Raw genomic sequence first — 12,591 nt, forward strand, 5'->3', positions numbered from 1 at the left:
GGTGGAGCAAGGGCTTTAAAAGTCTGAGACTGTGAGCAAAGCTTGGTTTATCCCTAGTTTACTTGCTTGGTTTCACTCCTTAATGCCTATGGGATCATGTTTATGCTATTTGATCCCATAGACACTCAACAATTGAGCCAAAATAGACTAATTTTGCTGCTGGACATAACTTCATACTATACCAAACACATTACAAAGGTCTGCAGGGGCATTTAGTTCTGTTTCTGACTCTGGGAAAGTTGGAAAACACTACAATCTCTATCCTTAATATATTTACCCAATTTACACATCTTTGTTGAATAACAAACATTTCAGAGGGAAATATTGCTGTATTTCATGATATATATGTACAGATTTAGTATTTTTTTCAAACAAAGCGGATCATAAAATGATGTTAATGAGGTTTTAAGGGACATGTGCCTTTTAAACTTGTAAAAAAAAAAAAAGCAGCATTTATAGAAAGGTCCCAACAGATGTATTCAAATTTGTGCATCAGACCTTCTTTACAGTTTTCCTACTCAAATAATCCTCTCCAACTCCAGATTGAATTTGTGACCCATTGGGACCAAAGGTTGCAAACCGCTGGACCAAAATACCTTAATGTATGTAGTTCAAACTAGCTGCACAAACCTCAGCAGGAAATGCTACTTACAGCACACACTGATGCATCAGTATTAATATGTTAATAATGTAATATAATAATGTGTCAGTGGCAATTTTTCAGCTGAATATGTTTTTCCCTTTTAATAGTTTAAGTCAATTTTGCTGCGAATTACTTCCATATACGTATAATATCATTTTTAATGAAGGACTGATGTGAAATATTATCTAAATATAGCCCACAGCAATATCGAAAAATAACTGACAATGTAAATATTTCATCGGTCCGAGGAAATAAACCTAAAATATTGTCTCACTGTCTTGCCGTCATGCCATAAGTGTCACATTAAAACATGTTTTTATAGCAGGTGGCATCTGCAACTACTACAGCACAAACATCAACAGGAACAGACCGCACGATGCTGACAGCAGACAAACAGGGTGGTCAAGGCATGTGGCAACATCAGAAGCAATGCACTGACCAGAGCTGTGTCACATATAGAGGTCACAGCAGCTAGATGGTGGAAGCACATGGGACACAGGTAATTGCAGCTTGACAGACAGCACCAGATGGGGCAGCAGAAGAAGTGGAGAGGAGCAGACAGGAGGAAGGGAGGTGTCTAGTGTACAGGAGTAGGCGCTGCAAGGTGAGGCGCTCTGCAGCTGACGTGAGGAAGGTTCAGGATTAAATGTCTTTCAACAGAGAAGAGAGAAGTGGAGACTCATATAGAGGGAGTTGGTCGAAAGAGAATATGGGAATGTAATGAAACAAAAGGAAAACAGACAACGGATAGTTGCCCTCTTACCCTCATACTGCCAGTCTGAAGGGGTCAGGTGTTAGTGGAGCCAGAGAGAAGCAGAGCAGAAGCATGGAAGAAAAGAAAAGTATGAAACCGTTGGTTGAGTAACAGCTCTTATGTTAGGAGAGGAGAGAAAAAAAGATCATTATTAAAAAAAAAGACCACATATTAGAAAATAGGAGGAAAGAGAGACAGTTTCAGGGAAGCCTCTGCTAGAGAAATGGTTTATGCCAGTGAACCACACAGTCTTCACAAACATGTCCAGCTGATATCTTTTCGCTGCCAGCTGACATTATTCCACAAGAGTCAGTGGGGTGCATTATAAATATGAATCAACTCAAAATCTAAAACACTTTCTCTGTGTAAGTTAAGTGGTACCATGTGTTCTGAAAAAGGAACTAAATGTGAAAGAGCATGAACCTCTTTCTCAAAAAACTGCCTGCATCTTGACAGATATTGAATCTTAAGCAGCTCGCTGTCAGTCGGTGTTCACTTACGTTATATGTAATCAGAGATGGACTGAAAAGAAGACACATGGTCAATGACACCACACCAACAGCCATCGCTCTAAGGTTTCACACCCGCCTTCTGTTGCCTGACCTTACTTGTGCAACAGGTGCATAACAATGGATAGTTTTCTTATTATATATGCATGACCATGAGCCTTCACTAATGTGCGGGTTTGAAACAGCATTTTAATCAGAGATAAAACCGTAGGGTGTGATGTTGTTGCCTTTTTTGTATTAAACAGGGCTGCTCCTAAAGTGTAGATATACACAATAATTAGCAATTGAATGGCCCAGAAAACCTGCGTCAACAGCATGGCACATTTCATGCAAATCATGAACTGCATATTCCTCTTCTTGTTTGTAATGTAAGTCAGTGTCACACTCTGGAAATTGTTTTATTAAGAGTTTTAAAGAGCAGAGGTTCATATTCATGCACGGAATCTCATCTTGCTCCGTATGAGATCAGCTCATGTCTGTGCGCACAAACAACCTTCTCTAATCTAAAATCTCTGGGGAATAATTATCAACACGTACTCGCCCTGCACTGCTTATTCCTAAAGTGTACTCACTGTTCGTTTTAGGACTTCTATGATTCCATAGCAATTAAAAAACCTGTAACCCTCATCTGCTGAAGAAATAGCAGGATGAAGGTTTCCTTTAATAACATCAAAATGAACAGCAAGTGGGTCACACCTCGCAATTGGAGACATAAACAACAAACAACATCAAAATAAGTAGGCAAACCTGCTCTGAGAGAATATACTCTTTGTGAAGTAGCAACAGTGTGCACATGTGCGCGCGTGTGGAATAAAAGTTACTTGCACTCATTTTGAGAAGCTTTTTAAGGGATCACAGACAGTTTTGTTAGTTTTGCATATGTGTGTTCAGGCCCGAATATATGGGTGCGTTTGTGCAGGTGCACAGGCGTGTGTGTAGCTTAAAGTGGAAGTTGTGGCAGTAGAGGAGGAAGATGTGAAGAGTCTGCTTTGAAGACAAAAGGCAGAACCAAGCAGAGAAAAAGAATAGTGCCTCATTTCGCAATGCCAGCAGGTCTATATTGCGATCAGAGCACAAACATGTAGCACTGATGAAGTGAGGCATACACATACATGTGAATACAAACGCCAACTCGAAGCCTCGAGGTCTGCTCAGTCATGTTCACTGCCAGGTTCCAACGATCCCAACCCCTTGCCAAAGCTACATCTTTAAGCAGCGGGTGATATTTTCGAACGACATTTGACATCAAGCTGTCCTCCCATTAAAAAGCCTTCTAGAATAATACTTCCCCATGGCTTTCCGGTTACACAAGGGTACACAGAAAATAAGCCAAATAGGCCTACCAAATATGCTGTACCCCCCCTTCTGCAGCACTCAAGATAATAATGTTGGATGAAACCTGGAGATCCCATACATATACTGAAACATACATGATTGGAAAACTACTTAGATTAATCCACTTATCTAGAAGACCATGGCCAATTCCTAAAAAGCTACAACCTTGCTTTAGGAATAAAAAATAGCAGCAGCAGGGTCAAACTGCAAAGGAGAACCAAGCTTTTCATGGGAATATTAAGTATGTACACAGAGTGTTGAGAAATATTGAAAGAAGGCATAACAAGCAAAGCGTAAATATTAAATGAGTTGTGCAGTTCTCAATCTGCATCAGTGAATGTTGTGTTTATCTCATGAAATGTGATGCAGTTGTTTAGTCAAAAACAATACAGAGCAGAAGGGTGGGAGCTAGATGAAAGACACAGTCGATCACACAGCTCAGGGAGAGGGGTATGAAACAGCATGGGGAGCTCAGTTACTTAACAAACAACAACAAATAAATCTGCTCATCAGGCTTTGGGTTGGGAGTGTTTTTAAGCAGACTTATAGTAAATAGATTCATATGCCTCTTATCAACTTAATGTTGTGGGTGAAATGTAATGGTGGTAGGGAATTATTGAGGTATCGCGTCGGTACTGTATTGGAAAGGATGTGTAAGACTATGCAGAGGCTGAAAGAGTTCCGATGGGGATGTGAACTATTTTAGATTGACCCTTCAAAACAGGACCAGGGACTTGTGAGACATTACATGTTGGCTGATACATATAATGTGCAGGTTGGTAAGACAAGCAGAAGCCACCATTGGCGGCTGTAGCTCAAGGGGATGAGTGGTCGTCCTAAAAACCGCAAGGTAGCCGGTTCGATCCCTGGTCTCCCCATGTCGCATGTCGAAGTGTCCCTGAGCAAGACACTGAACCCCCAGTTGCTTACCGGACGCTTTTCAGCAGCCACAGCTCCTAAATTGCTATGGATGGGTTAAATGCAGAGACGAATCATTAACATAATGAACATACCTCGCTGGCTGCAAACAACTGAGAGGGAAATGGGTCCACTTGGAAAACAATAATACTTGAGAAATTAACACTTTGTCACTTTGACTTAAATCTTTGCACATGTCTTCAGCAGCTCGTCACCACCAAATGAGTCCCAGCACAACATAGAATGTAAAGATAGTTCCTATCACATGTAAATACAAACAAAACCAATATTCAAGAAATAAGTTGTACAAATAATAATAAAATGTGAACAAGCTTATTTAATAATGACAAATAATATGTATGGCAGTTAAACTAAGCAAAGTTGGGTTTAGCTTGCTGCCTCACAAACAAGGAGAAAAAAAGTTATTCTTGGCCAATATTAAATATATCTTTATGATACTTGCATCAGGTGTTCAGAAGATCCACAAGCCAAATAGTTGATGAGACAAAAGTAATAAGTAAGCCTCTATAATTAAGTCTAGATAGATAAGTAGAAGGCACACCGTTTGATGTGCATTCTATATAATTTCTTAATTTTCAAGGGAACACAACTTCAAAGCCAATCATCCGATTCAACTTTTTTGTTTTATCTCACACAGCTGGAGCATTGCAGACAAACTTTGGTTTGTTGCCATACTGCATCAAGTTATTTTCAAATGGAGCCACTAATAGCTGCTGTCCTTTGCTTATTCTCAACAAAGAAAGCAGCCTCAATATTACATTACATTGTGTACTTCTATTTCTGGCTTTTATGGCTGTACTGGTTCCCTACTCGTCCTCAGCAGATGCTCAAAAGGCTTCGGTTCAATAAATCTCTGGAAACATTTCTCTTAACGACCTGATCTCTCCGTTCCAAATGAAATAAACATTGGATGGGGTCAGGGTCGAGTCAGGGATTTAAAAAGATGAGAATCATAGAAAAAGCAACAAGCAGCCTTCAATCACTAATCAGGGCATTGTACACTTGAGAGACCTAATCCAAAGACAATCACAATCTTCTAATTTTGACCTAGGGGTAATTTACTCTCACCTAAAGAGATCTTCTCCCTAATCAACCGAACGATGTTGACTGGAAGCCGTGAAGCTTCAATTACAAAATGATTACTACTTGTGATTGAACAAATCTGCATTTTTCCTTGCAAAACCATGACATTCCTCTCAGACTTCAAATAAAACAACAAAATATGGCTTGTGTAACATGCTCCCTTTTTAAATAAGCAACTCTTTAACACTAGGGGACTAAAGTATTGGATGAACTCCTCATATACAATATTACAAGGAAATAGTGATGACTCAGTTTATCAAAATGTTGAAGTTTTAAGATAATTTTTTTCAGCCTACTTTTTAAATAACACGGTCTTAGATGCAGACAACCTCTTCTGAAATGCAGGTCTTTACAAGGCAGCTCATCGACCGCTGTATTACTGAAGCAACAAGGCAGTGGCGAGATGAATTCTGCTGACATTTACTTTCAAAAGGCATTTTTACCTGACACTCAATTCAATAGTCTGTGCTTTCCTGTGGCTTCATCTGCAAAAGCACCTTTTTAACAACCGATAAATCAAACTGCTTTAAAGGACAAGCAACCTAACAAGCAACATGGTCCATGAGGCAGCACTGTCTCAATCAATCTGGCACACCTTCACAATACACCTACAAAGGATCCGAGGCATCGCACTTAGATAACTAAAGGGTGCATGTCATTTACAAACACCAAAACACGCTTGCCCTCTCTAGATGTGGGCAGACAGTAATCAGTTGTCCACAATTGTTGAAGAAGGAGATGGACGGAAAAAAGACGGATGCACAGAGGGATTCTTGAGAAAGTGCAGAAGCAACAAAGAGGAAAGTAGGAGCTAATGCATCATACTTTAGATGGACGGCAAACTGCCAACTCAACACAAGGTTCCTCTCATCATTAAACGTCTCATACTAAATGTCCATATGCACCATAAACGCTCATGCCCTTTCATATAAATATCATGCCCTATGTGATGATAAGGATGGATGTCAACCAGAGCCTATTGAAGGCTCCTCTAGCAAGGACAGGGATACTTGGATGAGGTGGTTTTTCTTCTTTTAGCTTTTAATAGCAGTGGTCCACCCGAGGGAGCAACGTCTGCTGACTGGGGATGCACTGATCCAACTTTTATAATTCTGATAATGATATCTATACTTGGGCTTTGGGTATCGACCGATACCAATACCAGTGTTTACTCAATAGGCTGTGCGCCTCACTGCGTGGACGGGACTGGGATCATCCTCGTATGTGTGAGACTTGACTTAAACTTAACTTTGTAAAAATGTACTATGTAATGAATAAATCATACACCAATAAGTTAACACTTTTATATTAGAAGTAAAGTGTTAAGTAATGCGTTTCAAGCAGCAGCAACGCTACGAAACATCGATACATGATCCAGCTATTTGAGTCAGTATCGGTCAAATCTCTACCGACAACTTCTGGTTTGACAAGCATCTATTTTAAAAACGTCAAGGCTGGAGGTTAAAGTTATCACTAATCCAAGCAGTGGCAGGCAGCCCAGGACAGGGATGAGTGGAAACAGAGCAAACAGGGACACTGTTTTAATTTCCCAGTTGGATTGATAGTTTATTTTGCATGGATCCATGTCTGGAGGGAAGTTCTGGGACAGGTCCAGGAGGCCCTGGCAGAGGAAAGTGAGCCCCACAAAGGGGAGCTGTCCAGGCATACACATTGCCAGCTAATGGTTGCTCATGGGCAGACAGAAGGTCAAAACAGATGAGCAGTCTTTGTTATATAGTGAGGGGAGCTAGGGCCAGTTGTCCACTGGGGTTGGCTGTCAAAGCTGTGCATTACAGTTCGTATCCTAAAGGTCTCTTCTTGTTCCGAGTATACTGCACTGGTTATTTCTTTGTCACGTCAAAAACCCAATAAATGTTTATATGAGTGATTTTTGGACAGCTCATATTGTAGATCCGTTTTGGCTTAAAATTTCATAATGTTTCTGAATTATGATATCCGTATATATGTGACATTATATATGCAACATCTGTATATGTCACATTCTTATGAAACCCTATGATATAATGTAAAAGAAAAGTCTCAACAACTTCACAAAGTATTTGACTGCATTATAGAGGTGTTTCTTTTAGTTCAGCTACTTTTAAATTAATTTAAATATTAACGATTGTACTCTCCCATAAACTGCCATCCAAAAAAAAAAAATATATATATATATATATATATATATATATATATATATATTGAATTGTCCATATTATATTTAATTCCCCAAGAGACCAGATTTAACAGAGCTGCAAAACAATGAGGATGACAGAGCCGAGAATAATCCGAGAATTCAAACCCAACTCAATGCAAAACAATACCTGTGGATGTGTGAGAAAGTTCTGTTTTGAGAGCAACCAAAACTCTTGCAGCACAAGCCCTTTACATGTAGTCACCACTTCCTCCTTAGAGGAAAAGAAACCAGCTGATTCAATGTGCAGACAGACCGTGCTTTCTTCTTGCAGCGTGTCTATGTTTGGCACAAGAAATGCAATCACTGCCTCTGTCTCTCGCCATCTCTTTCTCTCCAAATCTCTCTCTCTCCTAGCAAATCACTAGAATTGTGGGTCTCTCGGCGGGGCGTCTCGCTGTAATTGTGTGTGTGTGTGTGTACTTTGATGTGGGGTAGAATATGTCGCGGCAAAATGGAAAGAAAAAGAGAAGACAGGCAGTGAAGAAAGAAAAAGTGTGTTAGTGAAGAAGAATGTCAGAGATAGAGGTGGGAATGAATTCCTGCAGCATCATGTAAATCATTAGTGGCAGATAATGGAGGCGAGAGAGAAGGGGATTACTTTACTGATGTATAATCCAGAGAGCAGAGCTCCCATTCCTTCTCTCATCCAGACTTCCTCCTCATTGCTGCCTCTGTTTGTCTCCGTCAGGTTAACCACACAGGCAGGAGGGCAAAGGTTGCAATCACACTCCCACATTGCAACCATTCAGCACACACACACACACACACACACACACACACACACACACACACACACACACACACACAGCCCCAGGTTGAGCCTGTTGGTACACACTCCCGGCAGCACGGGGCCCAGTCATACCAAGAGTGACCCCCGGCTCCCATCCCTTCTTGTGCTGCTCAAGGCCTGATTACAGCCTGCTGGCGGGCAGATTAAACCCCCTTGCCCCTGTCACTCCGCAACTCCCCCACTCCACAGGCTTCTGCTGCAGCCAGACACAGTCTGCACATCTGGCCCCTAATCAGACAATCCCCAAAATAGACAAACAATTGTGGGTCAGAATGGATGTGCAGATGGGAAGAGAGTGAGACCGCCAGAGAGATGGAAATAGTGTGAGAGGGGAAGGTAGGCTGATGTCACATGGCAGAAGCGTCCGCAGGCATATGAACTAATCCTCACAACGCGCGTGCGTGTGTGTACATGCATTTGTCCTACATCTGGATTTAGCGATGAAGGGATTTAGAGGTATGGATAGTGTGCATCTGTCAGCATTGCTTTGGATTTAAGTTTGTCTTTACTATATGTTGAGTGCTAGTCTCCACTCACGCAAGGATCTATGGACACGCATGTCGTACACTGCATGGGTTGACATACATATGTCCAGTCAAAGATTAATCTCTGTTGAGAGAGACTACAGTACAGTGGAGTCGCATTCAGATGATTCAAGGTAAAGAGGAGAACAAGAAAGGATGGATTATTAATGAAAAATGAAAGCTGCAAATGTGTTAAGAAAAGGTATTAAGGTGCAGACTATTGAGGAAACGTGGGACGTGATATAGATGAAAAAAACAACCACTAGGCAACAGGAAGAGGACGGTGCTTGAATGTTCCTAATGGCTTTCCCCTATTATTTGAGACAATGCTGTCAATATTGTAGACGCGGCAAATTCTGAGTTTAATAACTCTTTTTACATCTTCTTTTTCATGTTGAATGAGCTATTAGTCATTCATTACTGGACACCTACAGTGGTATTCATAAAAACCCTTTTGTCTGTAATATAGAATGTATTTCAGATCCTTGCATGAATGCAGTCATCGGACGAGGAACAATAACACATTTTTCAGCTTTTTTTCAATAAAATTCACTAATTGATGAGTTGAAGAAACCCTCATCATCAAGGTCGGTCCTTTTCTCTCTCCGTGTCCACATTCACGTTAATTAGAAGCCTGACATTTATATCATCTCCCTGCTAATTAATTAAGGGCTTTGAAGACACGGTGACGTCCAGTGGAAATTGATGGATGCATCACTCGTCAGATGAGTGCCATCAAAAAAGAAAAATCTGGTTGCTATTTTCATTTGATAGACAGACAACAAACAAGTTGACACGAGCCAAACTCCAAGAGCACCTTGAGGAGGGCAGAGTAGGGAGATGTATGGGTGGGAAGATGCAGGATGTGTTGAAGGAGGGGATGATCCCCGCTTAAACCAAGTTCATCCCTGACACTGACCAGCGAAGGGACTCGGCGTCCACATTCGCCCACACCACTCACTCCGATGTACTCCATCTCTGCTCCCTCTGCTCCCTCATCACAACTACAACACTGTAGGTCATTCGTTGGCAGACTGTGAGCCCAGCAGAGCTCATTTGCATGCATGCATCCCTAATACCTAGCTGCCCACCTTCTAATTATTTCTGTCTGCAACCTGTTAAATTACAGGCTGCAGCCCCATCTCCAATCAGCAGAATGAAACCAGCGCTTTACGGTCGCAGGACAATATCAGACAGTTTGGGATTATATATCAATACGGGAACAATTTGCTGATTACAAATAAAAATGAAAGCCTTATCCTTCCCATATTTGCATAATTTAAGCATGCACATTTAGAAAAAAGGAAACCAGAAATCTGTGAATAGCAGTTGTAGAATGAATAAGAATGAGTTTATTGATTCTTAAATTTTGCCAAACAGCCTGAGGTTCAGGTTAAAAAGCCAAACTGGTCCCAAACTCACTTCAATTTACAGTGAATATATTTTGTAAGAAGTGTAATGCTATCCAGATTACATTTTCTATAAACACAGCGGGCGAATGTTGTTAATAAATGTACAGTCTGAGTGACTTTAATAACGTGACCGACATTACTCTTAACCAAAGTGCTTTTGTCACCTCAAGATGGGAATCCCCCTGTCTCCGGTGTCACAATCCTGCGTATTGAGCCATACTGACCTTCTCCCTCACTGCTGTGCAGTAGATAAATGTTCCTTCAGAAAAACGTTGCCAGAAAACAGAATCCAGGCAGCGATTATATTTCCCATTAAAACGCAATTGGCAAAGCAAATCAGCTTGAGTTGGATTTATTTAAAACTGAGGAAGTAAGAAGGCAATGTGGCGAAAAGAGACTGTTTTTGTTAAACTGATCTAATATTAAAGCATAAGTGACAACTTAAACATGGCAAGCAACACTATATGAAGCTTTGATAAATAAAATGAATAATAATACTATTAACGCCCTCACAAGTCGTAAAATAAATTACCCACAAAGCCATATTCCACAGGGCCGCTCTTGAGTTCCACAGCTGCCATGCTTGGGGGAAAGGGCTTCCTCACTCCTCACAAGAACACACGTCTATTAACGCGGTCAGAGCCTGGGAGGGTTACTTCATTAAAGGAAACCGCAAGGCACTCATTCACCTTCAAAGGATCAGCCAGTCATGAAGTCACGTCCCGACTCGAATCATATCAACCCCATGAAGCAAACCTCTCAAAATAAAATCTTGATAAAAAAAAAAAAGACAACAGAGAATATGCTCTTATCTAAAGATTCCTTTACATTAGTGATCTTGTCAAGAAAGGCAAGGAAGCAGGAAAGGGATAAAAGAAAAGAAGGAAACGGGGTTGATAACTCAAAATTGACCTGGATCATGTGTGCAATATTGCCACACGGGAGAATTAAGCATGTCTCTGTGCATGTGCAGCCTCCTCTCAGCACCATCTTTAAAGACCTGCCAATCTTATGCAGCGGAAATTCACTTTTAACTGGCATCTGCTGCAAAGTCAGTGAGATGAGACAATAAATGCTAAGATTCCCTCAGTAATGTGGGCACTTATTAAAAAAAATCCTCTCTCTACATTATCAATGAACTGTGTAGGAAGCAAGCTGGATTCATGCCCTCTCTTTAACTAATGTCTTTTGAAAAACATTATGTAAATTTGAAAGGGAGGATATTAAGACTATATTAAGAGTCATCACTGTATCATTGAAAGCGCTCTGAGGTCCTCCTACACTTCAATGAAATCAAACTCATGAAACCTGTGTTGACTTTTAGAAAAGCCACATACTGGAACTGGTATGAAAAAAAGCATCCTTACTATCCATAAACAAAACATTGCATTACTTGTAAGATCGATGAAGCTAAGTGGGTGGTAGGGTTACATATTCATATGTATGACTTTTCAGATGGCATCTTTAACAGATCTTTAACAGATGGAAACTCTTGACAGACCTTTGACATAAAATGTGCCGTGGAAATAAATACAAAATGTAGAACCATATTTTGCAAGTAGAAAAATAATTTTAAAATATTTCAAAATGAGCTTTACTTTCGGTCCATTTAGCAAGAGTTATTACAATTGGTCAAGTGGTCCACATCCTCAGTTTGGCACATTAATCAGTTACAATTGATCAGACATGCTGTTGTACGCCACACTGCTCTTCTGATAGTGAAAATAAACATTGACTTTTCCACATTACAACTTTGCTCTTTGGGCAGTGTAGCTACAGTTAACTGAACAGGGGGAGGCCTGGGGTGTTGGCTGCTCATACCTTCTGTGTTCTGGCCCCAGCTGTGGGTTAGCAAAGAGAGGATTGCCATTCCTGTCCCCAGCCATCTGACGAGCCACCACCCCCGTCGCATCTTCTGTTAAGCCTTATTGCCTGCCCACCTGGACGAAAAGAAACAAGAGGAGATTTTTCACTCATGTCTCGGGAAGCCCTGCAGCACGCACGCACGCACGCACGCACACACGCACACACACACACACACACACACACACACACACACACACACACACACACACACACACACAGTGACCAACACGCAGGCAGAGACAAACATTACCTTTAGGATAACATTTTTAAAGAACATCATAATCTGAAAATCCAATTTTGTTTACAGAAAATAAAATAATCCTCTGGATCAATCTAAATGTATGCACATGTTACTTCTGGATTACTCAAAACAAAAACAACTTGAATGCAGATTTGATTCAGAATAACTGATATTTTTACATTTGTATTGTGTCACGGGGCTGAGCAGTATACAGTATAGGAACTTCATGGATACCAATGTGTAAAATCTGTCATTTATTTGCTTGATAATTTATTTCAGGCGAAAAACCTTTTTCCTG

At 40.7% G+C, this 12,591-nt stretch overlaps 1 protein-coding gene across 1 annotated transcript in view; it reads right to left on the reverse strand.

Annotated features, from left to right (window-relative positions):
- Window positions 1-12,098, reverse strand: part of LOC306746926 (protocadherin-15-like) — a gene marked incomplete at both ends in the record, with an annotated part of 133,932 nt that extends 121,834 nt beyond the window's left edge. The window contains 2 exons of the mRNA XM_079229912.1: window positions 1,407-1,421; window positions 12,008-12,098. Of these exons, the coding sequence (XP_079086038.1) occupies window positions 1,407-1,421; window positions 12,008-12,098 (106 nt within the window). The remainder of the gene's footprint in view (window positions 1-1,406; window positions 1,422-12,007) is intronic.
- Between the last annotated feature and the right edge of the window lie 493 nt (window positions 12,099-12,591).

The sequence above is a fragment of the Taurulus bubalis genome, assembly GCF_910589615.1.
Source record: "Taurulus bubalis genome assembly, chromosome: 14".
In the NCBI taxonomy this organism is placed as follows: domain Eukaryota; kingdom Metazoa; phylum Chordata; class Actinopteri; order Perciformes; family Cottidae; genus Taurulus; species Taurulus bubalis.